Below are 23,192 nucleotides of genomic sequence, written 5' to 3'. Positions count from 1 at the left end.
ATTGGGTTGAAGAAATAACTTGTGACGTAAGCAGGTTCAAGCTCACCACGCCCTTGTTACGATCTCACCACACACTTAGTTCGTCCCTCTGTCTCCGTTGGGATCTGCCCACTTTTCTTGCATTTTTCAAATATTGCAGTGGGTGGAGTCAGGCTCTGACCAGGGGTTTAGTTACGCTTTAAATTTTTTTTATAAATTGGGTAATCTAGTGGATAATCGTGGTATTACAGATTACCTTAAAAACCCATCAGGAACACAATGGCGGGGAAGGAGTTAACTGAAGTTTTATGCCTAATTTAAAAAAAAAAAAAAATTTAAGCCCAAAAATATTTGGAGGACCCCGGTAGTAGTACCACCACGGACCCCAAAGTCGCCCCCGACATGAGCCCATGGCATAAAACCATACAGACTAGAGAAATAAAAGAACAGAAAAGACTTTATTTTTAGATTTCACTAAGGATTAAACCATAACACAGAATGAATCACACAAAGGTTCCTTCCTTGGCACATTACTACCACAATTCACAGAAGAAACCCACAGTGCCATCACAGTAACGTCTCGAGCTCTGTTGAACAAAATCAGGAAGATCAGTGGCACTGGCACACCATGAGAAAGGCATACAAAGTTACGTAGAAATCTGGATAACTAAAGTTACCTCTATGAAATGCAACCTTGGAAATAAAAAGTATACAAATATCAGTAAGCTGAATAAGAAAAATCATTCCTGTATTTCATAAATTACATCTGTGAGCTGTAATCTCAACTGTATGCAAAAACGTTAAAAAATATCACATTTCTAGTGTAGCGTAAGCTTATTCGAAGATAAAACTAAAGTTCGAGTCCAAACGTCATACAAATAAAATGGCACTCACAAGCATTTCCTATTCACCTTTATAGTGTATGAATATAAGCCCAGACAAGAGTATATGCAAACTGTAGATTCAATAACAGGAAGGACACTTGTATAATTGCACGAGCTCAAATGTGTGCACTACTACAATTAAATAAGGTGACAGCTGCACAAAACGTCAAGGTGAACGATTAAAAAAAACTGTCAAAAGAATCATTTTAATATGATTTGCAATACACCACACTTGCCACATGCATTGTTACTGTAGCTAAAGCTATGTATAGAGAACATTTGTTTAGAAGCAGTTATGCTACAGAGGCACATCACTGAAGAACTATTCACAAAAATCTCATTGGGGCAAAAAGCAAGCTGGGCAATCTACAACGGTGAGATTTAGCAACGTAGACAGTTCCTTGAGAGAGAGGAAAAAACGGAAGTTTTTCATTCGAAATTTCATTCCCTCAAAAGATTCTGCCAAATAGGAGGAGAACTTACCAAAGCCCAAAATGAGCCCGAACACATTTTGAAACCATCCCAACAGGAAATAGTACATTTATTATTGATATAAATCTATAATATGTATATATATATTTATATTTATTTATATTTATGATTTATATATGTTATAGCCACAGCTACACCAGTCATAAAACTGGTGTATACTGTATAGTTTATTTATTTATACTTAAACAATATACCACACTCACACTTATAACCGTCATATACCGCATCTCAATCAACAGATTAAAAGGTAAAGCAATACAAATAAAATCTTGGTCTACAAAGTAAACCAATAATTTACAATATGTCTTTTCTTTTCTATCAAAACATCTCATGCACAGAGAGGTTTTGATATCTGTGGGAACTGGTTTGAAAATAGGCTGGGTCGAGGTGCTTTGTTAGCATGAAGGCATCTTTAAACAGCGTCTCGGACTCCGTTTACTGAAACAACTGGACCAAAAGGCTCACATGGAAGACGTACTGTATACTAAAAGCCCTTATGTAGAAGTTATGCATCTAGTAATGCCTTCCTTGAATCTTCTCGTGGACGAAGATGCACTGATCCGATCTTAAAACGATCACATTCCTTGTTTACATTTAACCTAAGGTCTTTAAGTTGACCGAAATCACTGACTAAGAGTTTTCAAACACCTGCTCGGATTTAACAGATCAGCACAGTCCAAAGCCAGTCGTATAGATTTAATGGCATCCGTTTGCCCGAAGCAGCACAATATCAAAAGTACACCCAAAAGACAGGAAAACATCAAAATGCTATTAAACATCAGCCTTTCCACGTCACGATAAAGCACACAAGATTATCTGTCCTACTTACACTACCTCAAGATTCAAGGCTGCGTCTTTAGTTCCTGTATAACCGTATAGAAAAGGTGTTAGAAAAGAAAACGGATGATTCTAACGCCAGCGTGGTTTTGTTGTTTTCTTCAACAGCGATTTACAATGAAACTGCCTTTGCTTGTCAGGCCCAAGGTTGAAACCTGGTCTGTTGCTAACTTGAATGTATCTTCCACAGATCCAACATGCAAACTAATACATCAAAGAACACCAAAAATGGAAACGAAGGCCAAAACACAGGACAAACCTTCACACGACGACTCCTCGCTCACAAGCAGGTATCAAGGCCGAAAATTCCACGCTTTGGACTTTAGGGAATTCAAGCAATGTCCACCACTAACCAGAGAGAACCAACGAAATAAGGGATTCGAAAAGTTTGAGGCACACAATGCTAAAAGGGAATGTCGGAAGATGCCTACTGTATGCTTAGAGTAACACAGTCACAAGATCATTCATCAGATTGCACGTCTGTCTACCCACGAAACATTCACTTACAGGTATCTCAAACACTAAAGGAAATAGTGACTGCAACACAAGCCAAGCGCTTGATAATGAAATGGCATCTATCTTGTGAAGAAAGTCTTCTTCTCAATCTCTATAAAAGGCAAGGTGCCGTATTTATGGCACAGGCAAGTAGTTACGTTACAATCGGCTCACTCAAAGAGAGCGAGCGTTCCCAAAGGGCGACTATATTACAGTAAAACTGCACACGACTCTGGGAACAATTTTGGTACATAATGCAGAGTGGTGTCCATCCCAGAGCAGCATCGCACTGGGTACCGGAGTCTCTTCGTGGCTCACAACAAGCGCGCCAAAGAGCTCAAGCCAAAGGACCGGGCATCAGGTGAGAAGTACTGCACGGGAACCACTACAGGCTGGAGAAATGAGAATGGCGGAGCAGCAGCGACATCTTACAGGCCTGTGAGGTCAACAATGGCCTTGATGAAAATGGTGTCATCTCGGATGTAGGAGTTTTTGGAGTCTAGTTTAGAAAGAGGGCAGAAGAGGGGGCAGCCGCTGGCAATGTTCATGTCACTGACAGGCCTCTGGAAGGAGGAAGAGGAGATGTCTGGCCGGAAAGCATCGATGATGTGCTCTCGGTTGTTCTGATCCAGCAACATGAGGGTGACCTACAGATAAAAGTGCCTGATGAACTTTAAGTTTAAAGAGGATTGAATGGAGAAACCAATCATTCGTGGTTTAATGAGATGCCTAAATGTGATGAACAAAAATTCAACTAAAAACACAAACTTTATAATGATGAGATCTCTTAAAATTTCAAGTATGAAAAATGGCCAAATGCACAATGTAAAGATCACACGGACAGTCAAACTGACCTTCTGATTGAAAGGCCACTTGAGCAAGGCATCACTGTGTCCCCTCATCACCACGAAGAACAGAGACAAGTGAGTACCACGTCCCGTCCCATCCCCATTCAGATAGATGCGTAAACACATCTTATAGCCATATTTGCTTGTGTAAAATGCTGAAAAACACAACAAGGTGCATCAGAGAGAGATTCTTCATGAAATGATTTTTTTATAGTCTCAATTTACAGACAATCTACAATACACGGTTATGAAACTGATGCACATTGCATGCAAAACGTCAAACAGTAAGGGAATGCACCAGATTATTGTGTTGAGTGCATATGAGCATGAAATAACTACTAGGTTTGACAACGTTTTTTTTTATGTCAACGATAATGACTTTAAATCTTTTTTATGCAATTTAACGATTTTGCTTTTATACTTCTGAGTTGTCCATTAAAAATGTCTGTACTTTTTGAAGATCACCTACTTTTGGATGGGCATTCAGATCAGAGCCTCTAAAAACAAACGGTGCTAAATAGCACCAAAAGTTTTTCTTTGCTCGTAATCATAGAAGAACCATTTTTAGTGCCATATAGCACGGGTAAAGCACTCGTGTAGAACCATATAGGGGCCATATAGCACCACATATATAGCAGTGGTTCTCAAACTGGGGTCCGGGGCCCCCAGGGGGTTTGAGAACCACTGCTATATAGCACCGTTTGTTTTTAGAGTGTACTTTTTTAAGCGATTCCTATACAATGCCTAGCCATTTTTAACATAATGTGTTCACGTGTGTTTGCCAAGTTACTAAAAATTAGCAATTAGTTACAGTTACTAGTTACTTCTTTTAAAAGTAATTGAATTACTCTACCAGTTACTGTATATTAAAAGTAATAAGTTACTAGGGAAAGTAACTTTTGAGTTACTTTTATGTCTGCTTTTTAAATGTAAATATTAACAGTACTGAAGTGACAAACAATAAAATGATAGGCTGTGGGCCACAGTGGGCGTCACTCTTTTGTTAGCTCTGTTTCGTACTGCATCATTTTAGTAAAGTTTCTTATATGGATGGGCTATTTTACACATAAGACTCTAAAATATCACATACTGTAGGAGCCTATTTTGCTTTAGATTCAGCCTTTGAATATTTTTGTTTGAAATTATCTTAATATGTAAGCTTACTTTATTTATATATATATCATTTAGACCATTTAGACAAATATTCTGTATGTTTACATTGAAAATATATATTGTGTTAAAATTGTGTACTGTCTGTTTAAGAATTTGGGGACTGTGAAGCTTGCAGGGAGTGCGTTTTTTGGAATACAGTGGAGTCGCAAAGTTTTCTTTACCGCATCCATGATATTTAAGATCATATATTGTTTGTATATTTTGTATGTTTGATTTAAATGATAAACAAGATTAAAGGAAGATATTTAATCAGAAAACAGAAAACGGAGTACGTGGATTGTTTTGTCGGACGGACACAGAGTGAGTGGATTGTTTTGATGGACACGGAGCGAGTGAATTTTTTAGATTTAGGAAAATCTACTTACAGTATACTGACATATGTTTACTTAATATTTCTTTAAACAGATCCATCTTTTCTATTCATTTTCCATTAAATCTCCTTTATACTCTGCTTGTTTCTTCCGCGATTGCTGTGAGCGCAGGTGTTGTGCAGCGTACTCCTGGGTCGCAAAGTACACCCGATTTCTCACAATATACAGTAAGCAGGCAGATGACGTGCTGACTTGTCCTGTGTTTTTACAAAATCTGATTTACTCAATTGTGTTTTATCTGAACTAGTTGAAAATTTCTCACAACCCCACATGTACCATGATTAATAGTAATGTTATTTATATATTGTTTATTCGAACAAAAGTGCACAATTTTACATTTGGTTTGCATCAATTTTTTTACATTTCTTTACCAACAGTGTAATCAAAAAACCAATGCAAAGCGAAGGGTCTTGTATAACACTGAAGGGGCTTATTTCACAATAAGAACCAGGCTGCTTATAACAATATAACTATTTACCTTACAAGTAAGGTAAGGAACATTAAATTTTGATTTGAAATATTTTCTTTGCTCATTTTTAATGAATGCAGACCTTGCGCAATTTACTTTCAGTTTAAGGCGAGATGATGTAACAAACACACTATTTAGTTTGATCATTTGAAAATATAATATCACATACAGTATGTTATAAAACATATTTATATTTAATTTTCTGTAATCAAACTGTACCTGTCAAAATGATTTGCAGCATCTGGGTAACCATGTGTTATAAGTTTTAAGCAGTTGTTTCATGGGAATAACAAACCTGCAAATGTCTCGACTGGCCAATCAGAATCAAACATTCCAACGAGCCGTGTAACAATGTTGTATACATTATAGTGTATTTCAGCTAATCTCATCCCTAAACAACATGAAATAAGAGAATAACCTGTAGGTTATTAGCCCGAATTAGCTGCAACCTGGACCAGACCTTTTGTGATGTTTACAAGACATGAAATCATATGAAACCCTTCACTGAGTGTTGTGCCTAAACGTTCAATAACAATACACTATGTATCTATATATAAAATTACCGGATGAGAACATAGCTGGAGCACGGCCAGCTACAGCATCCTGTCTCTTCTTTGAGAAATCAGAGATCTTCCACACAAAGACGCCATCATAGGTGGCAGCAGACATCTCCCTCATCCTTCCCTCCATCTCCACGATGGAGAGATCCCTTAGGCCTACCGTTCTCTCCAACTGCCGTACCTGCACAAACATTTATACACAACAGGAATTAGCACCAAAGAAAAATATAAACCTGGCTAATTTTTAGTCCAAACTATTAAACTCAACTCAAAGGAAGATATGTTTGTAACCAAATTGTTTTTGAGCACCGTTGACTTCCATAGTTTTGTCCTACTATGGAAGTCAATGGTGCTTCCTTGGTGTTTAGCAGAACGAAGACATTTACACTGATTTAAGTGATGACGGAATTTTAATTTTTTGGGTGAACTATCTGGTAAACTGTTATTGCCTGCTGTCATATCAGAAAACACTTCACCTTGTTATTAAGTAACTCAATCTTGTCCTGGTCAAGCCTGTGCTGGCGGTTATAGGCCTCCATGGTGGTTGCGGAGCGCTCCATCTCACGGTTGAGTACGCAGACAATGTTCTCGAAGGTGCTTATCTTCAGCTCCAGCTCCTGACAGCGTCGGCTGAGCTCCGCTACTTTGGTCTTCTCACTATGTAGCTGCAGCTCCAAGGCTGCCCCAACAGCTGTTGGAAGAGGGGTGAAAGACGTACTCAGCGTTGGAGGCAGCGGTGCACAGGCCCCCTGCACGGGAGCCCCGGCTCCACTCAGCTGGCCCATCTTTAACTCCAGCTCCCGCAGAGACTGATGCAGTTCATGGATCTTGTGACTGGCCAACTCCAGACTCTGAGGCTGCAGACTCTCCAGGTTTACCTTGATGCCCATAATGAAGTGCAATAGGAGGTTCAGGTGCTCGTAGGAACAGGATTGCTCATGGTCATGGATCTTCTCCTTTTCCACCTACGAGTAATCAGAGATGGGTAGGTTATTTGTTGAATTGAAAATGTGAAGATGCATTAATGGATTTAGGGCACAGCCAAGGGGAGTTTACTTACCGTCATATCACAGCCTACCACGTGAAATCTGCAAGGTGTTCTGAACTTGCTGCAGAGTTTAATGTGGTCGACATACTGAAGATGGAGAACGAAAATAAGGTCTAATGAATAATGGCTAAGCAAACCAGAAAAAAACTGCACATACATTAGTAACAATAACATTAGTACATTATAAACCATTAGTAACACGGGTTACTATGTTCATATCAGTAGCCAACAATACTTTGTATTGGACAAAATTATTGATTTTTATGCCAAAAAATTGAAAGGATAATAAGTAAAGATTAAGATATTTTGTAAATTTCCCCCATAAATATCAAAAATGTATTAATCATTAGTAATACGTGTTGCTAAGGCCTTCATTTGGACAACTTTTAAGGCGATTTTATCAATATTAAAATTTTCAAATAGTTGTGTCTCGGCCAAATATTGTCATATCCTAACAAATCATACATCAATGGAAAGCTTAGAGCATATACAACTATTAGCAAACAGCTTTAATGATACTCACTTTTTCTCTGGGAATTTTCTTCTTGGCACAGCCTTCACAAATCATCGGGTATTTAGGACAGATCTCATCATGGGCCTGAAAACCAACATTCATATCCTTTAACACTGTCACATATCATAAATTTTTGACCCTATCAGTGAAATCCAGGCTTAAGTCTCAATATAATTATGAGACCAGGAGCATCAAGATATTATTTCATTCAATGATTTAACTTTAAATACACCCTTTGACATGGCCTTATCCCATTAGTATTAAAGGTGCCAAAGAGCGCATTGAAATACTATGTTAAATTGTTCTCCCATTTCTACAAAGAAGGTATGTAACTTTTTTAAGTGCAAAAATAATCCAGAAACAGTAGAAAACAGTAAAATCACAAAAAATTACTTTAGATGTATTTTCAAAGACTGGGTCATATTTGAACACTAAATAAAGGAAACATTTTAAAATTTGTTTCGATATGCTTTTATGGGAAAAGTAATTACTTGAACATTTACAAAAATGTTTTACCTTAATGTTTTTGAAATGAAAAGGCTCCTTGCAGTATTTACAATTCAGGGTCCTTTCCGGGCATTCTCTCTCATTGTGCCGCTCAAGTTCATTGGCTCTCAGAAGCTCTTTGCATAATGGACAGGGCAGGATCCTAAATTCACACTTTCCCTCATGATTCGCCTTTGAAAGATGACAACCAGTTAATATGGTATGACATTACCATTCAGCATTGTAGAATTCAAAGTTATCTTATGAGAATAAGTACCTCATATTCTTTGATGGTGCCTGTCCAACTGCATTCCTCATTGATGCAAACAGCTTCAAGAGCTTCGACTTCTCTCTTGGCAGCATTATCAGGAAATGCCTGCAAAAAATTGCAAACAGTAAAATCACCTTTAAACTTTCATGCATCTCATTGCTAGCAGAGAAGAACAGTAAACTTTAAAGGCGGGGTGCGTGATTTAAAAAAAAAAAAAACACTGGAAAAGGGAGTCAGGCCGGCGACTAAAACACACTTGTAGCCAATCAGCAGTAGGGGCGTGTCTACTAACCAACATCGTTGCCTGGGTTGCACATGTGTGGGACGGGTCTATCAAAAGGAGGTCCAGATTATATTGGGGTAGGGGCGTGTTTGTTAAGGTGATTTCAAATGTCCACAACTCCACATTGGCTTAAAGAGATCATGCACCCCGCCTTTAAATGTAACAATCTAAGAGACCTCTGTATTTAATTAAACTTCGTTGCATAATTGGCACAAAGGTCATTGGTTCGATTTCCAGGAAACACACATAATGTTACATACATACAATGTGTAGCTTGAATGTAGTTTTTTAGGGAGGAGGAGGGGGGGGTTAAATTAGAGAATGTGTTTGATTTTATGAAATCATACATACTTCAAAAGCTTTGATATACATTTTTAAACATGACAGTTCCCTTTTTAAACATTTATTGTGGAAACTACTGCTTTCTTACAGATAGTGGTGTTTGAGGACAGTATAGTTACAATAAAACTTTTTAAAAAAGGTAATTTCTCCTTTAACGTTTTCTAGAATTTATAAGAGAAAACAAAGAACTTACACAGCCTTGTTTCAGAATTGATGTTGGCTCTTCAAAGATATCCTCTTTTATACAGGCACTGCATTTCTGTGGTCCAGAGCTGCAACAGAAAACAAAAAGGTTTCATGCATGCATAAGAAACACATGCATGCAGTACAAAGGCACACCACATACAAAAGCCTTTAACAATAGCTGCAGATATAAAGACATCTAAAGCTGTCTTGGCTACATTGTACTTTACAGCTAGCCCAGTTGAGCAAGCAACCGAAACTAACCTGACAGGCCCCGTTTATTTATGTTGCCCGGTATGAATCAACGTTTACGACTTGTTTACCCATAAAATAAACCATAAAACGGCACGGAAGGCCTGACAGGTCGTATTCATCTTTTGTGGTGTCGTGTCAGGTGGGCCATCCGGACTGAATCACGCTTACCTCACTGCTTTATTAAAACAATATGAACAAAAACGGTGTCCGCACTGCGCTTGAAACGGTCTCCTGAGGATTTTCTGACAGATATTGCACAGATGCTTGTCCTCCAGCTTGTTGGCGAGTATTTTTTTGGGAAAGCCAGGTTTGTTGCCTTCTAATGAAGATGGTGGTGAGGGATCCTGTGCAGCCATTATGCCCAAGCGCGCATGTGACCAGGCTCCGGAGAAGAGACGCGGATATTTCTACACATTTCACTGAAATGGGTTATAAACAAATGTTTGCTCGTAAGAACCTTTGGATGTGACACATAACTTAATCCGTATAGTTATACAAATCCAGGCAAGGTGTAAATTTGACCAAGGAACGTCAACAATAACAAAATATGACCGTCATCGCGATAACGATTGACGGTACCATGCTAACGTTACTGCTTTTGTCCGAGTAAATCCATAATAATAAATAGTGCTACATATTAAATGACATATGTCCTACCATATTATGGTCCAGCGAACATTATAAAACCTTCTGCAGTAATATGAAACATTTTTTTCAAATATATTTAGCGTTCTTGCTGTAAGTAGTCATAAGTATGATGGTCATAATTCATTATTATTTATAGTGTCGCTCAGAAGTGTGAATAACGGTAGGCGTCGTGCTTGCCAGTTGATCATTGATGATTGTTGTCCACTAGGGGGCGATAAAATGTGTGAAGCTGGAAACGGCATTGCACTGTAAAAAACGAAATAAAAGTAATTTTGTCAGAGCATTAGCTGTAAAAAGCATCAAAATATTAAGACTATACAAAATGGGGAAAACATTAAAATTGGTTAAGTTTTTTTCTTCAAAATTGTTTGACAATAGGGTAAACTATACATATCATCAATGAAGATGATAGTTGGTCCCATCTTCTATTTGATTACAGCAATAATTTTCCAGGGCCTCAAATTTGTGCATAATTCTTTCCAAAGCTGAGCGTCAGTTTTCCTCCAAACACAACATCCAAACAAAATTTTTTATATTTTTATTTCATAATAGGTTATTTTACCTAGGACGGACATTATGGATTTAAATACAATCTCATCATGAGTGTTTACTACATTTTGATATTTTTAACTGTGATCAGGGCAGTGCTACAATATTAACAGTTCATTGTTGTTGTCATTAAATTATTTAAACAGTACAGGATGGACTAAAGATTTCTGTAACTACAAATGTCAACGAATGACGAGCTTTTTACACATACTCTGATGTATCTTTTCGCTTTACTATTTTATTGAAGCTACTTTTGTGCAGCGTCTCGGTCTTTTATTTTGAAAAATGAATTATTTCGCACACTCAACAGCTGTCATCGTTGCTGTTTTCACGCATACTGCCGCTTGTTGATACTGTGTCACGAAACGAAAGCTGAGTGATAATTGCGATAGTCGACACATTATTATTTCTGGCCAGTAGTACTTTATTAATAGTTTTGTGTAGATTTACACAGGGTTTTGACTCGAGTCTCATGGCCGAGTACTGTAGTTAGTTTTTTAGCTTACCAGCAATGGACTCTGTGTGAGATATTTAGCAAGGCAACCGGCATGTAGTAGATATTTAAACCAACACACGATAGCTCTTTAAAACCTTGGTGCCTATTCCGATGTTTTGTTATCAGAATACTGTTGAATATCTTAACATCTTTGAATTATAATTTTACACTACATCTTGGACCGAAAATACGGACGAAAATTCCTACTGTAACTTACCTATCTACAAAACTGCTGCTTCAAGTAAGTTAACATTAGTCGATTACAAGCTTCAGTAAAATAAGGTAACTTTCTAAACAAATGTAAAAACCCCATACATGTCTTTATTTAGATCTTATTGAATAACCAATATACTATTTTGCTTCTCTGCGGTGTTATTTTCCTTAACGTTATATTATTTAAGAAGCTGGAGTCAGAAACTTGAGCGGATAATTTTGCTGTAACGTTAAGTAAGTTACAACATAATCGGTTTCCCCTTTCCTCACAGGCTATGGCCGAAGAAAACACCCAATTTTGCAGTAACTGGTAAGATATTTTAAAGTACTGGCTTGTAGTTTCGTTTAAGAAGAAAACAAATTGCTTTCGCTTAGGCGCATTCCCAGTCCCTCCCATCAACCCTTATACAGCAGTGCGTCACTTCTTATGAAACTTAGTATAGCCTTTGAAGAGATGCTTGTATTTAGATTGTACTGTAATAGGTTTACTGCAAGTCATAGACATCAATGTCTTTCTTTGGTACACAATAGTCTATAAATCAGTCTGCAACCTGTCAACCAACTAACTTTGACAATCTTGTCTGTCTCAAGCAAACATGACATTCCAGAAGCAAACTTCACTACACATGAGATTCACTGTCGGAGGAACATTTCTCTATGTGATGTGTGCCAGGAGCCTTTTCCTCGTGCTGAACTTGTGCAGCACAAAGAGATGGATCATGCAAAGGTACATTCCAGTAGATGGATTAATCCACGGGTCTATACTGTATGTGATCATTTCTTTATGAACATCAAGGCGTGGTTTCACGAACAGGGTTTACATTAAAGGCAGGGTCCATGATCGCTGAAAGCCAATGTTGACATTCGAAATCACAGAAACAAACACGCCCCCACCCCAATAGAATCAGGACCTTTTTTTAAACATAAAACATGCAAACACATTGTATTATACCAAATATAAAAAATAACGTTGTATTTTACAAATGAAATAGGTGCATTTTAAGATATGCCAGTACAAGGTGCTTCTAAATAAAGGCAGCTCAAACATGCATTTTAGTCTGAGACTGGGATAAGCCCTGTCCTGGAAACTGCCCCTAAATTAAATATAACATTTCTCTTGTAATATACTCAAACCTGGTCCCATCTCAGATGTATATGATTTGATAAGTCAAACACAAAGTAATAATTTTTTGGTAACACTTTACAGATCGGTAATAACTGGGTAATGTTATGGTAATACATATGCAATCTTATGGTAATTTTATTTTTAAACCACATATTGTGGTAAATTGTGTTGATAAATTATAATAGTATAATATAATATAATAGTAATAACTGTAGTGAATATGTACTTAATGAAATTATAAATGTTCAGGATTTACTTGTTGTGAAGTAATATTTCTGTAATTACACAAGCCTGATGTTGTTATGAAGTTGTTATGAAGTATGAGTAAAATATTGGTAAGTACATTGCTACGTTTAAATGTTATGGCATAATAAGACAGTGATCAAAGAGACTAACCAGGTCATTGTAGTAGTTTTTTTATTTACTACCATGAGAATTGAAGTAATTTCACAGAAACTACATGCTATCAATTCTGTAAAATACAGTATTGCCTGTTCTTACTTAATGTCTCAGGTTTTTTGCCATACCCAAGAAGTAGGGATGGCACGAGGTTTAGAGAGATTTTTTTTATCTTTGGGTGAACCATTCCTTTAATCAAAGCATTGTACTGTTGTTGAATTGTTTGAATTATCATCCTTTAAAATATATATTCTCTTAAATAAAAATCTTTTCACAGGAACAATGCAAATGTGGATTAAAGGTAGAGAAGAGGTTCATGGAGACCCATCAGGTACAGTTGTGCTACAACATCAAAAGTATTTTTGTAATGGATGTCTCTTCTAGATCTGTTAATGGCCATCTTTGACTTTCTTAGAGGTCAGAGTGCAGTCAGCGATTGGTCCCGTGTCAGTTCTGCGATCTGGAGCTTTCCTTCTGCCAGTCAAAAGAGCACGAAGAGTACTGCGGGACCCGCACCGAGCCCTGCCTGGTCTGCAAGTGTAACGTTATGCTGAGAGAGCGAGACGTCCATCCAGCCCTGTGCGGTAGCCTGACTCCCCCTCAGGAGAGGCACAGTGGTAGGGCAGGGTCCCAGTCTCCTGGAGCATGGTTTGAGACTCACTCCATCCATAACTTGTTGAGGGCCCAGGAGAGGAGCCACAATAATAACAACACTGGGGCAGCAGACCGCCGGGGCCCACCAAGACCCTTAGAGGACAGACTTCACAATAGCACCAGAGGAACAGTGTGGGCAGGAACCCGGAGAAACACAGAAAGGAGCCACAATGAATTTTCTTATTGTATGTATTAATTTGGCTATATATTTTTTTTCATTTACAGTAAATATGAGTATTAACTCTATTTTATAGGAGGGTTTGCACAGTAGGGACAGGATGCTGGCACATTTTTTAACCTTCCCCTCGCTCGTTTCCTCAGTGCTGGATCAGGAAGCAGAGCTGGGAAACAACAACAACAGTCTGCTGTGGTCACTCGGCCAGCTGCCAGACTACGACTCCTCCAGTCTGGACTACATGCTGGCCCTCAGCCTGCAAAGTGAAGGTGACTTGGAGGACCCTGGGTGTCAGGAGGGTGTATGGACCGATGTGTGGGACAATCGGCTGGGAAGGACACCAGCCCATAGCAATCTGGCTCCCTCCAGCACTAACAACAACAGCACTGCTGCTCCCCCAAAAACCAATACGGCCCCAGCACATAGCCCTTCGTCAAGCATCATGCTTCCTTGCGAGTTCTGTGAAGAACTCTTTCCGGAGGACGACCTTATCTTGCATCAGGTGGGCGCTGAGGCATCAGTTATCCCTTCACAATACACTTTCCCTCTTGACTTGATATTTAATCCGGGCCTCTTGTGTCTAAATACTCTAGGGACAGCTGTGAAGTTGCATAGGCCGTACTTAAACATCTTAGAAAGGGCAACTGTAGATGTTTCATGTTATAGGTGTTGAGGTATATTTTTCATGGGAAGCTATTGTCATGTTGAATTTCCCACTCTGTTTCTTCTTGATGTGTCTCCATTGTGTTGTATAATTTGCTTCCATGGGAACCTCTTCAGATTTCAGCCCTGTAGCTTCTCCCACAGGCTCAACCCTGATCATATTTGTTTTCCTGTTTCTGAGACCATAGTAAGGGGGTGTAATATAGGGGTTGGAAATGTATATGATTTTATGAATTTGGATTTTAACAAATTATTATAATTTTTCTCGATGTCTTATAGACTGGCTGCAGCCCCGCCTCTGCTATAGCTTCCTTCAGTAAACAGGCTCCCTCCCTTCACTATGAAGATGTCATCACTCACGACGCTGGTCATGTCATTCCTCCTCGGACATCCAGTCCGCCCACCCTGCCCCTTTCTGTTTCTCCGCTCTCATACAGTTCCTCCTCCAGCCCTGTTGAGGGCGACGTGCTCATTCCTTGTGAGTTTTGTGGAGTTGCCTTAGAAGAGAATGTGCTCTTTCACCATCAGGTATGACAGCTAATGCTTTTAATAAAACAACATTTATTTTGCTATTACATATTTGCCTTTGATTTGTAAGAGAGAATTTTTTTTATTTAATATACAGTGCTGTGAAAAGGTCTTAGGCCAACATGCTGTTGAAGTTAAAATTACTTTAAACTGACTGACATTACAAAATCGTACCCAACCGCTCAGATTATGAATCAGTATTATTGCAATTGTGAATCGAGATAAAGTACAGAGTTTGGATTTGCTTTTAGCTAGTATGTGTTAATGCTTTTGTAAATGAGAAGTAAAAATTGAGGGCTTCATGTATTTGGTTGGACCATGTTGAAATTCTTTAATCTTTTCATACCATACAGGATAAGTGTGATATCCGGCCCCAGACAGCTTATTCAATAGATGGAGTGTCTCCACGGAAACCATACCACCAAGACGCCCCTGAGAAGAGATCTCCTGAGAGGCAGAGGAGAGTGAGACATCAAGGTGAGACTCCAAAATAAACACATCACATTGCATCATTAATCACCTTTGTAATGTACTTCAGTTGTTGATTGTACAAAAAGTATATAGGTGTGCTTCCTTGCGGTTTCCTTATGTCTTTAATAGTAAATAATCAGTACAACTTTTTGCAGCCGACCCGGGTAAGGAGCTTTTTCAGCCGACAGCTCAGGGGTGGCAGAAAGACTCCTCAGGTTTGGACCAATGGAAGCCTTCAGCCTATGGTTACACCAAGAACACAAATGCTGAGCAGCAGGTGAAGAGCAGAAACCAAAGGCGCAAAGTTGTTGAGGCTAATGCTGTACTGGGTGAAAGCCTCAGGCCCCATACTGGAGCCACTTCTGGGTATGCTTACAGCTATATCGTTGACAAACAAGCTAGGACAGAGTTAGTTATATGGCCATGTTTATATATAATTATACAACAGTTCTTTCTGGTTCTCAGATCTGAGAGGCTTTTCCAGCCATGCAATATTTACATTTATTCATTTAGCTGACGCTTTTATCCAAAGCTATAGGGGGTTAAGTGTCTTGCTTAGGCACACAATGGTGTGTCACAGTGGATTCGAACACGGGTCTCTCACACCAAAGGCGAGTGTCTTATCCACAGCGCCATCACCATTCCACCTTATTTTAACCAACACTATTTTAACATTATGTGAGGCGTTTTCTTGGACAGGGCTTATCCTATTACCAGCGATATTGCTTTATAATGTTGTTTGCTTTGTATGATAGTAAAACCGTGTATTCTAGTGTTCTGGTACAGATAGTATTTCCAATATAAAAATATAAGGTGAAAAGTTACATTTTACATTTAAATGACAATTAAACAATTTGTTTGTTGTTTTTTGCACCATGACAGACCTCCTCACAGAGAAAGACTGGAAGGTCGAAGTAGTGAGAAAAATGCAGAGACACCAAAGGTATATATATCTACATTGTTATTGATTTACAAAATTAAAGGGTTAGTTAACTTAAAAATAAAAATGATGTCATTATTTAGGGCTGCATAATGATTAATCGTGACTAATTGTTTGCAGAATAAAAGTTTTTGTTTACGTAATATTTGTGTGCGTAATGTGTATAATAATTATCTATATATAAAAACACACATGCATGTATATATTTAAGAAATATTTATATGTGTATATACATTTTTTATTTATATATATAATTTAAATATTTTTTCTTAAAACTATACATGCATGTGTATTTATATAATTATTTTACACACTACACACACACATTTATATGATGTAAACAAAAACGTTTATTTTGCAAACGATTAGTCGCGATTAATTGTTAAGCAGTACTATTATAGACCCTTTTACAGTTGGTAAACACTGCAATGTATTTGTGTGGAAGGGGGCTTAGCTGGAGGCAGAAAGAGTCGTGGAGGCAATGTTGACAAGCGTTTTAGGAGGGATTTATTAAACATGGATGCAGAAGAAGGTTAGGAACTGTCCGAATATGTACAGTCACTGATTCTGCGGGACCATGACAGCTATTTTTGTAAATTAACTTTTGAAATTATAACCAGATTTTGGATATTTCCCAGACAACATATAAATTACTTTCGGGTGGTTTAGGCAATTTGTCGAGGCTTATTGTCTAATGTAACCTATCGCTGGTCTAACTATTATTAGCAATGTGGATTATTTTAAGAGACCATTCAAAGGATGCCACACACATCTATCAATTTAAGCTAAACAATGCTGAAGGTTGGCGACTTCACCTATAAAACAGAAACTTGCTGATTTGTAATGGATAAAACCAACACAACAGTACATATGCATTGATTATTTTACCAGATATGCAGTGTGCGCACTGCAAACACGAAGTCAAAACCTCAAACTTTTAGCGTGCCTACTATATGTTCCTACTTTTGCCTCCAGCTAGAGTGGTGACGTCACAGTGACGTAGGCGATTAAGGGGGATTATTGATTCATTCTCAGTTTGTTACAGGCCTGTGTAAATTTCTTTGTTCTGCTGACCACAAAGTGAGATATTTCTAATCGAGCAGAAAACTGAAGTTCCACTGACTTGTGTAGTATGAAAACAAATACTATGGAAGTCAGTAGTGCTCAAAAACTGTTTGGTTACAATACTTGCTCAAAATATCTTCCGTTGTGTTCAGCAGAACAAAGAAATTCATACAGGTCTGTTACAACATGATGGTAAGTAAATGATCTTAGAATTTTTATTTTTGGGTGAACTATCCCTTTAAGTCGTTTGCATAGAAGACAGGCATGTCGATGCAGCCATTATAATTGCGGTATATTTCATCTCTTTTTTTTTCTTTTTCCAGGTGCCTAAAAAACATAATGTTGAGAAAGAGGAGGAATAGAGGATCAACCAAACCTTTGACTCAAATTTGTTGATATTGTGTGTCTTTGGCTTGTAAATGTATTTGTTTGGTTGCACTAGTTTTTCCTTCTTTTTCCAAAGTGATTGTATGTCATTTTAAATGTTTATGATTTAGGCTTTTTAATATTTAAATCTTTCAAAGACATACTTAGAGAAATTGTTTATATTTTATTGTTTAATGTACACACGTTCAAATATGCTTGTATAAAAATGGCATTCTTTTCGATCCTGACAGTTTTTGTACTGTGTTAAGAAAGAAAACTCATATTATGAATATTTAAAAATCATTTGACCATTCTGTTTTAAGTCTGTCTCTGTTTTTTTTTAATTGGCTACATTGTTTAACTATCACATGTCTTTACAATAAAACGTGGGACATCAGTCCCAGTGATTTGCTTTCTCTTATCCCAGCCTGCACTGTAATCAATGAGCATTTTAACAGTCAGTAGTTCGTATGAACTCATCTTTATCACACATTTGTTGACAAGCCAATACGATGGTTCCTAAAGTTGATGTGTTTACAGAGGGGTTGTGAAATAAATATACACTATGTACTGCATGTATGTATATATCTTTACCACTAATTAAAAAACAGCAAAAACGTAGTACTTGCTAGTAATCTGTATGTATATGACTCACTTATGTTGAATAATGCAATACACACACACACACCTAAATCTGGGCTTAGACATGTATGGTTATGGTATTTCGTAGATTATTAAAATAAAAGTATTAAAATAAAATATTTATGTAACATTTTAGGCTTAAATGAGTTTTAAATATCACATACAGTAGTTTTAGATCAGTGATCACTAAACCTGTTCATGGAGATCTGCCTACTTTAGATCCAACCCTGCTTCAGCACACCTGCTTCTAATTTTAGGTAGCCATGAAATGGTTGATCAGCAGGTACAGGTGTGTTTGATTAGGCTTGCAATAAAGTAGATCTCCAGGAATAGGGTTGGTTACTACTGTTTTAGATGTGTGTTGTGTTATCAGCCCTTTGTAGTTAATATAATTTCAACAGTTTCTGCAAAGTAATATACAACGTCAAATAAAGTAAAGGTTGTTTTTTTTAGGGAACACATGCTTTGTAGTTCAGTCCAGTGTGGTTGAGACGGCAGTTAGTTGAACAGGTGGGACTTTGTATGTTCGAACACGTAATATACATTGTTGAGTATAAAATAATCCAATGGTTTTGCTCACTACTGTTGTACTAAGAGCATTATCTGCTTTTGTGTTTCATAATTTTTTCTTCAGGGCCCTAGTTAAAACATTTGCTCAACGTGAAAAGGAATCATGGAAATGACATCATGTTGATGATTTGTTTTTTGGTAATCGTTCACCCAATCATTCAGACTTCAGAAAGAGCTGCTGTCAGCGATAAACTCCCGTCATTGATAAAGATGAACAATGATTTTGCTTTTCACCTGTACAAGAGGCTTGTGGAACTGCCCGAGTATCAGTCCAAAAATATCTTCTTCTCTCCATTCAGTGTGTCCATGGCCCTTTCTGAGCTGACTTTAGGAGCTGGTGGTGACACCAAACATCAGCTTCTCAATGGCTTTGGGTATGACAGCTCCTTCTTTAGTACTGATGAAATGCATGAGTTGTTCCACACTCTCTTAGAGGACATTGACCATAGGACAGGGGTGGACATTGATGCCGGTACTGCTCTTTATTTGAGCGACAAATTTAAGCTGATTCCTGAGTCTGTAAAGAAAATAAAGGAGTTTTATCAATCAGATAGCTTTGCAGTTAATTTTGGAAAAAAGGAAACTATAGATGAAATTAAAACGTATGTGAAGGAAAAAACACATGGCAAAATAGATAAAGCTGTTGAAGATCTGAATGCTGATACGTTGATGTTTCTTATCACTTACTGTACATCTATTTTAAAGGTAAACTCCGACAAGTTTTATAGCACTTTGTCTTGATTGTCTCAGGTTCCTTACATTAAACGTGTTCCTTTTATCTCAAGGAAAATGGAACATTCACTTTAATCCAAGCAAGACCATGGAGGATCTATTCTATGTGGATGATAAGACCACAGTTTCAGTCAAATTCATGCATCAATATGAGTTCCTCAAAGTTTATTATGACACTGATCTCTCCAATCAAGTCCTCTGTCTTGATTACAATGACTCGTTCTCCATGTTGCTGGTTGTCCCAGAATATGGACCGATAATAAAGAACATCACTTCTCTGGAGAAAGAAGTTTCTAGAGAGCACATAAAAAAGTGGATGGGAGCTGTCAGTGAAAGGTTTACATTGCTACAGAAAATTCCACAGTTTTAAAATTGATGAGAGTTTTAACATCTTGTCTCTGTCTTTCAGAAAAGTTGACATCTACGTCCGCAAGCTCTCTCTTAAAACATCATATTCCTTGAAGGATATTTTGAGGGGAATGGGAATGACTGATATGTTTACAGCTAAAGCTGACTTCTCAGGATTTTCAGATGAAAGGATGTTCATTTCAAAGGTACACTAAAATCTTTTGATTTACATGAAATGCATTAATTCTATAAGAAGACAGGACCGATGTCTTTTGTGACATTTCTTTGCAAAATGTTGAGTTTTGTGGTTTCTTTTAGGCTGTTTCTTTTTAATGATTTTATATTAATCATTAAAAAACAGGACACTGGTGTCTTCTGTTATAATATTTTGCAAAATTTCTAGTCATTTTTATGATTTATTTTAGGCTGTGCATCAAGCCTCTTTGGATATAGATGAGGAAGGAACCACTGCAGCAGCAGTGACAACAGTTGCATTCAGACCAATGTCCTACCATCCACTGATGGCTTTCCGTTTCAACCGTCCATTCATGATCTTTCTTATCGACCAGAAAAATGATAACATCCTGTTCATTGGAAAAATCAAGAATCCAACAGAAGGCATTGAGTATTACATTCATGATGCTGTAACAGACAGCCTGGGGGCATAAATTTGGTTTGACTAGTGGGTTTGAATTCTCAGCTGTATTGTAAATATTTGTATTAATCATTGTATAAATATTCTGGATGGCTATGAATTAACAGCGCTCTTTAGGCCATGATTTTTCCAACCTCTCTAACATTTCGATAGATGTTTCTATGATGAATGTGTATACTTGCCTAATGGCTTCATGATGGAATAAAATGATAATGTAAAAGCAGATCTATGTACTGTCTTTGTCTTTTGTTATTCTAGTGTAATTTCTGTTATTACGCATGTGCCACAAAATTATTACCCAGCCCCAGTCTACACTGTGTGATCATTTATAAGTGTCAGCTTGGGACAACAAATTCTTTTTTATTATTATTGTTTTATGCAAGGACAATAAACCTGAATCTGTTGTATTGCCATATTGCTGTGTGCTTAAATCTCCAGTGTTGAATGAACAGCGCTACTAGGTGTATATTGTCTCAATCTTGCAGTGTTAAAGTAACAGGGTTAAAAAGCTGCAATCTTTAACTTTATCCTCTCTGTTACCATTTCTGTTTGAAACCTAAAATTGCAGTTTACATCTTGAGTTATTTTCCTAGGTTTAGATGTTTGCTGTTTCATTTAAAGTCACAATTATGGTGATCAGTGTTTGTTTTAGTTGGTATTGGGTCTTGGCTTGTTAGTTTTTTTCTAATTGCTATAACTATTTGTGTTTAAAACAAAGTTTATTGTGTTCTGTTGTGGTGGTTAGTGCATAACGTTTAAACATCTAGAAAATTGATGTTAACAGAGGTGGGTAGTAACGAATTACATTTACTTGAGTACATTTTTGCTCAAAAACTAGTACTTTTGAAGTATATTTAAGGATGGGTACTTTCCCCCAAGTACATTTCTAGTGAAAAAATTACTTTGCTACATTCGGTGGCGTTACTCCGCTACTGTCAAATGGTAATAATGAAAATATTTTTATATTGTTCCTCGCGAGATGTTGCAGAGGCTGCGTTGCAAGAGGTGGCTACACATCACACCCTTTAGCACACGTAGATGAAAGGAGATGGCCGAAGCAGAGAAAGGCGTGTGCAAGCTATCGGAGGCAGGTCACCCGTGGCTTCGAGTTTGGTCAATGTGTTCACTTCAAGAGTTAAAAGTTAAAACAAGAGTTTTCATTATACAATGCATGCTGTCTGCACCAAAACAAACTTAGGTAACACTTTATTTTACGACCCGCAAAGTACCGAGTTATTAAACCGAATTTACACAACAGAGTATCCCTCTACAGTACGTACTTGTAGTTATAAGGGAACAATTTTTTAAGTTTGGGGTATTAAGGGGGTAAGAATATATGGAAAATTATTCTCTAAGTATTTCATAACTACAGGGTACCTATTGTAATATTACGTGGCATGTATGACTTATGTCTATGGGTAATATGGTCTATGTGTAATATGTTTTTTTTTTTTCATATTTGCTACTTACCTGATGAAGTGTTTTGAATAGCCTACAGTTGATGTCTACAAGCCACGTCGGAAAATAAAATATAACACACAATAAAAATAATAGCAACTTGTACCTCTTTGATCTGTATATGTATACATGAGTTACGAGGTAACTCTTATATTTGCGGGCTGTAAATTAAAGTGGGGCTTATTCCCCGCTTGTTCTGTGTATGTACCAAGTAACTCTCATATTTGCGGGCTGTAAACTAAAGTGGTGCTTTGTTCACCTCTTGTTATAAATGTTATAGGGTAAATACCATAAACATACAGAATATTTCAAAACATCTTTAAAACACTATAATTAAGCCAACACTTAATGTTTATTATCACATAACTTTTATTTAAAATAAAAAGTCATGACAATTTTTCATTGTTTTTGCGGCTTGGCTTCCTCTGTTGGTGTTCTTGTCCACTCGGATGATGAGTTGATGTCCTCTCACAAATGCTGTTCTGCATTACATATAAAAAACATAAATGAAAGCCTTCAGTAAATGTTTTTTCACTGTGCCTTGACAGAAACAGAGTTTTCTGAGCCAGTTACGTTAATAACTTTAGGCTAACTTATGTGCTAGCTAAACTGCTACCGTTAGCTAGCAACTTTCTTGAAAAAACATTGTTTGAAATGCGTGAGTCATGTATTAACAAAACCAGTCACCGTATCCAGCATGCGGATCCTGGTCACATCACTCGCAGCCGTACTCCACAGTGTAGAACATTTTTAAAACCTCTTTAAGAAATTTCACCTCAGGATCGTGTTCCAGCAAACCTCTTGCAGACGGCCGCGCGTTTTACACCTGCACAGTAGCCTACGCATGTAGTCGTCTTTTGCTTTACCGGGAGCTGATACCTGCTGTTGTTTCATTCTGGTTTGCCATTGCATAAATTATATTTTGCTAAAATACTTGTGTTTACAGTAAATAATTTGCAAAGCACCACTTCAAATATGTCCGCAAATGTAGGAGGGATTCCTGG

The 23,192-nt window shown here is 37.5% G+C and overlaps 2 protein-coding genes and 1 pseudogene across 2 annotated transcripts; 2 read left to right on the top strand and 1 right to left on the bottom strand.

Annotated features, from left to right (window-relative positions):
- Window positions 1-418: 418 nt before the first annotated feature.
- Window positions 419-10,338, bottom strand: traf2a (Tnf receptor-associated factor 2a). The gene is made up of 11 exons (XM_065250260.1): window positions 10,148-10,338; window positions 9,659-9,909; window positions 9,246-9,324; window positions 8,434-8,532; window positions 8,187-8,348; window positions 7,680-7,754; window positions 7,169-7,243; window positions 6,585-7,073; window positions 6,112-6,289; window positions 3,542-3,690; window positions 419-3,334 (listed from the first exon to the last, which is right to left on the bottom strand). The coding sequence occupies exons 2-11, from the start codon at window positions 9,844-9,846 to the stop codon at window positions 3,116-3,118; spliced, it is 1,713 nt and encodes a 570-aa protein (XP_065106332.1). The 5' UTR covers window positions 9,847-9,909; window positions 10,148-10,338; the 3' UTR covers window positions 419-3,115.
- A 723-nt stretch (window positions 10,339-11,061) lies between these two features.
- On the top strand, window positions 11,062-18,105 carry trafd1 (TRAF-type zinc finger domain containing 1). The gene is made up of 11 exons (XM_065250261.2): window positions 11,062-11,424; window positions 11,669-11,706; window positions 11,988-12,123; window positions 13,199-13,252; window positions 13,337-13,760; window positions 13,897-14,252; window positions 14,693-14,941; window positions 15,295-15,418; window positions 15,568-15,778; window positions 16,295-16,355; window positions 17,741-18,105. Exons 2-11 carry the CDS (start codon window positions 11,672-11,674, stop codon window positions 17,777-17,779), a joined length of 1,689 nt encoding a protein of 562 aa, XP_065106333.1. The 5' UTR covers window positions 11,062-11,424; window positions 11,669-11,671; the 3' UTR covers window positions 17,780-18,105.
- Window positions 18,106-18,527: 422 nt separating this feature from the next.
- On the top strand, window positions 18,528-20,743 carry LOC135732185 (corticosteroid-binding globulin-like; annotated as a pseudogene).
- Window positions 20,744-23,192: the final 2,449 nt, after the last annotated feature.

This window comes from Paramisgurnus dabryanus, chromosome 5 (assembly GCF_030506205.2).
Source record: "Paramisgurnus dabryanus chromosome 5, PD_genome_1.1, whole genome shotgun sequence".
NCBI classification, from domain to species: domain Eukaryota; kingdom Metazoa; phylum Chordata; class Actinopteri; order Cypriniformes; family Cobitidae; genus Paramisgurnus; species Paramisgurnus dabryanus.
Note: the sequence above shows the minus strand (reverse complement) of the source record. Positions and strands in the feature narration are given on the sequence as shown.

Excerpts from the sequence above, each read along its gene's own strand:
- traf2a (XM_065250260.1), bottom strand. The coding sequence starts at position 9,846 with ATGGCTGCACAGGATCCCTCACCACCATCTTCATTAGAAGGCAACAAA. Across the intron at positions 7,074-7,168 it reads TGGTAGGCTGTGATATGACG|GTGGAAAAGGAGAAGATCCA; the intron begins GTAAGTAAACTC and ends GATTACTCGTAG. Across the intron at positions 3,335-3,541 it reads AGTGGCCTTTCAATCAGAAG|GTCACCCTCATGTTGCTGGA; the intron begins GTCAGTTTGACT and ends TTTTATCTGTAG.
- trafd1 (XM_065250261.2), top strand. The coding sequence starts at position 11,672 with ATGGCCGAAGAAAACACCCAATTTTGCAGTAACTG. Across the intron at positions 12,124-13,198 it reads AAGAGATGGATCATGCAAAG|GAACAATGCAAATGTGGATT; the intron begins GTACATTCCAGT and ends ATCTTTTCACAG. Across the intron at positions 13,253-13,336 it reads GGTTCATGGAGACCCATCAG|AGGTCAGAGTGCAGTCAGCG; the intron begins GTACAGTTGTGC and ends TGACTTTCTTAG.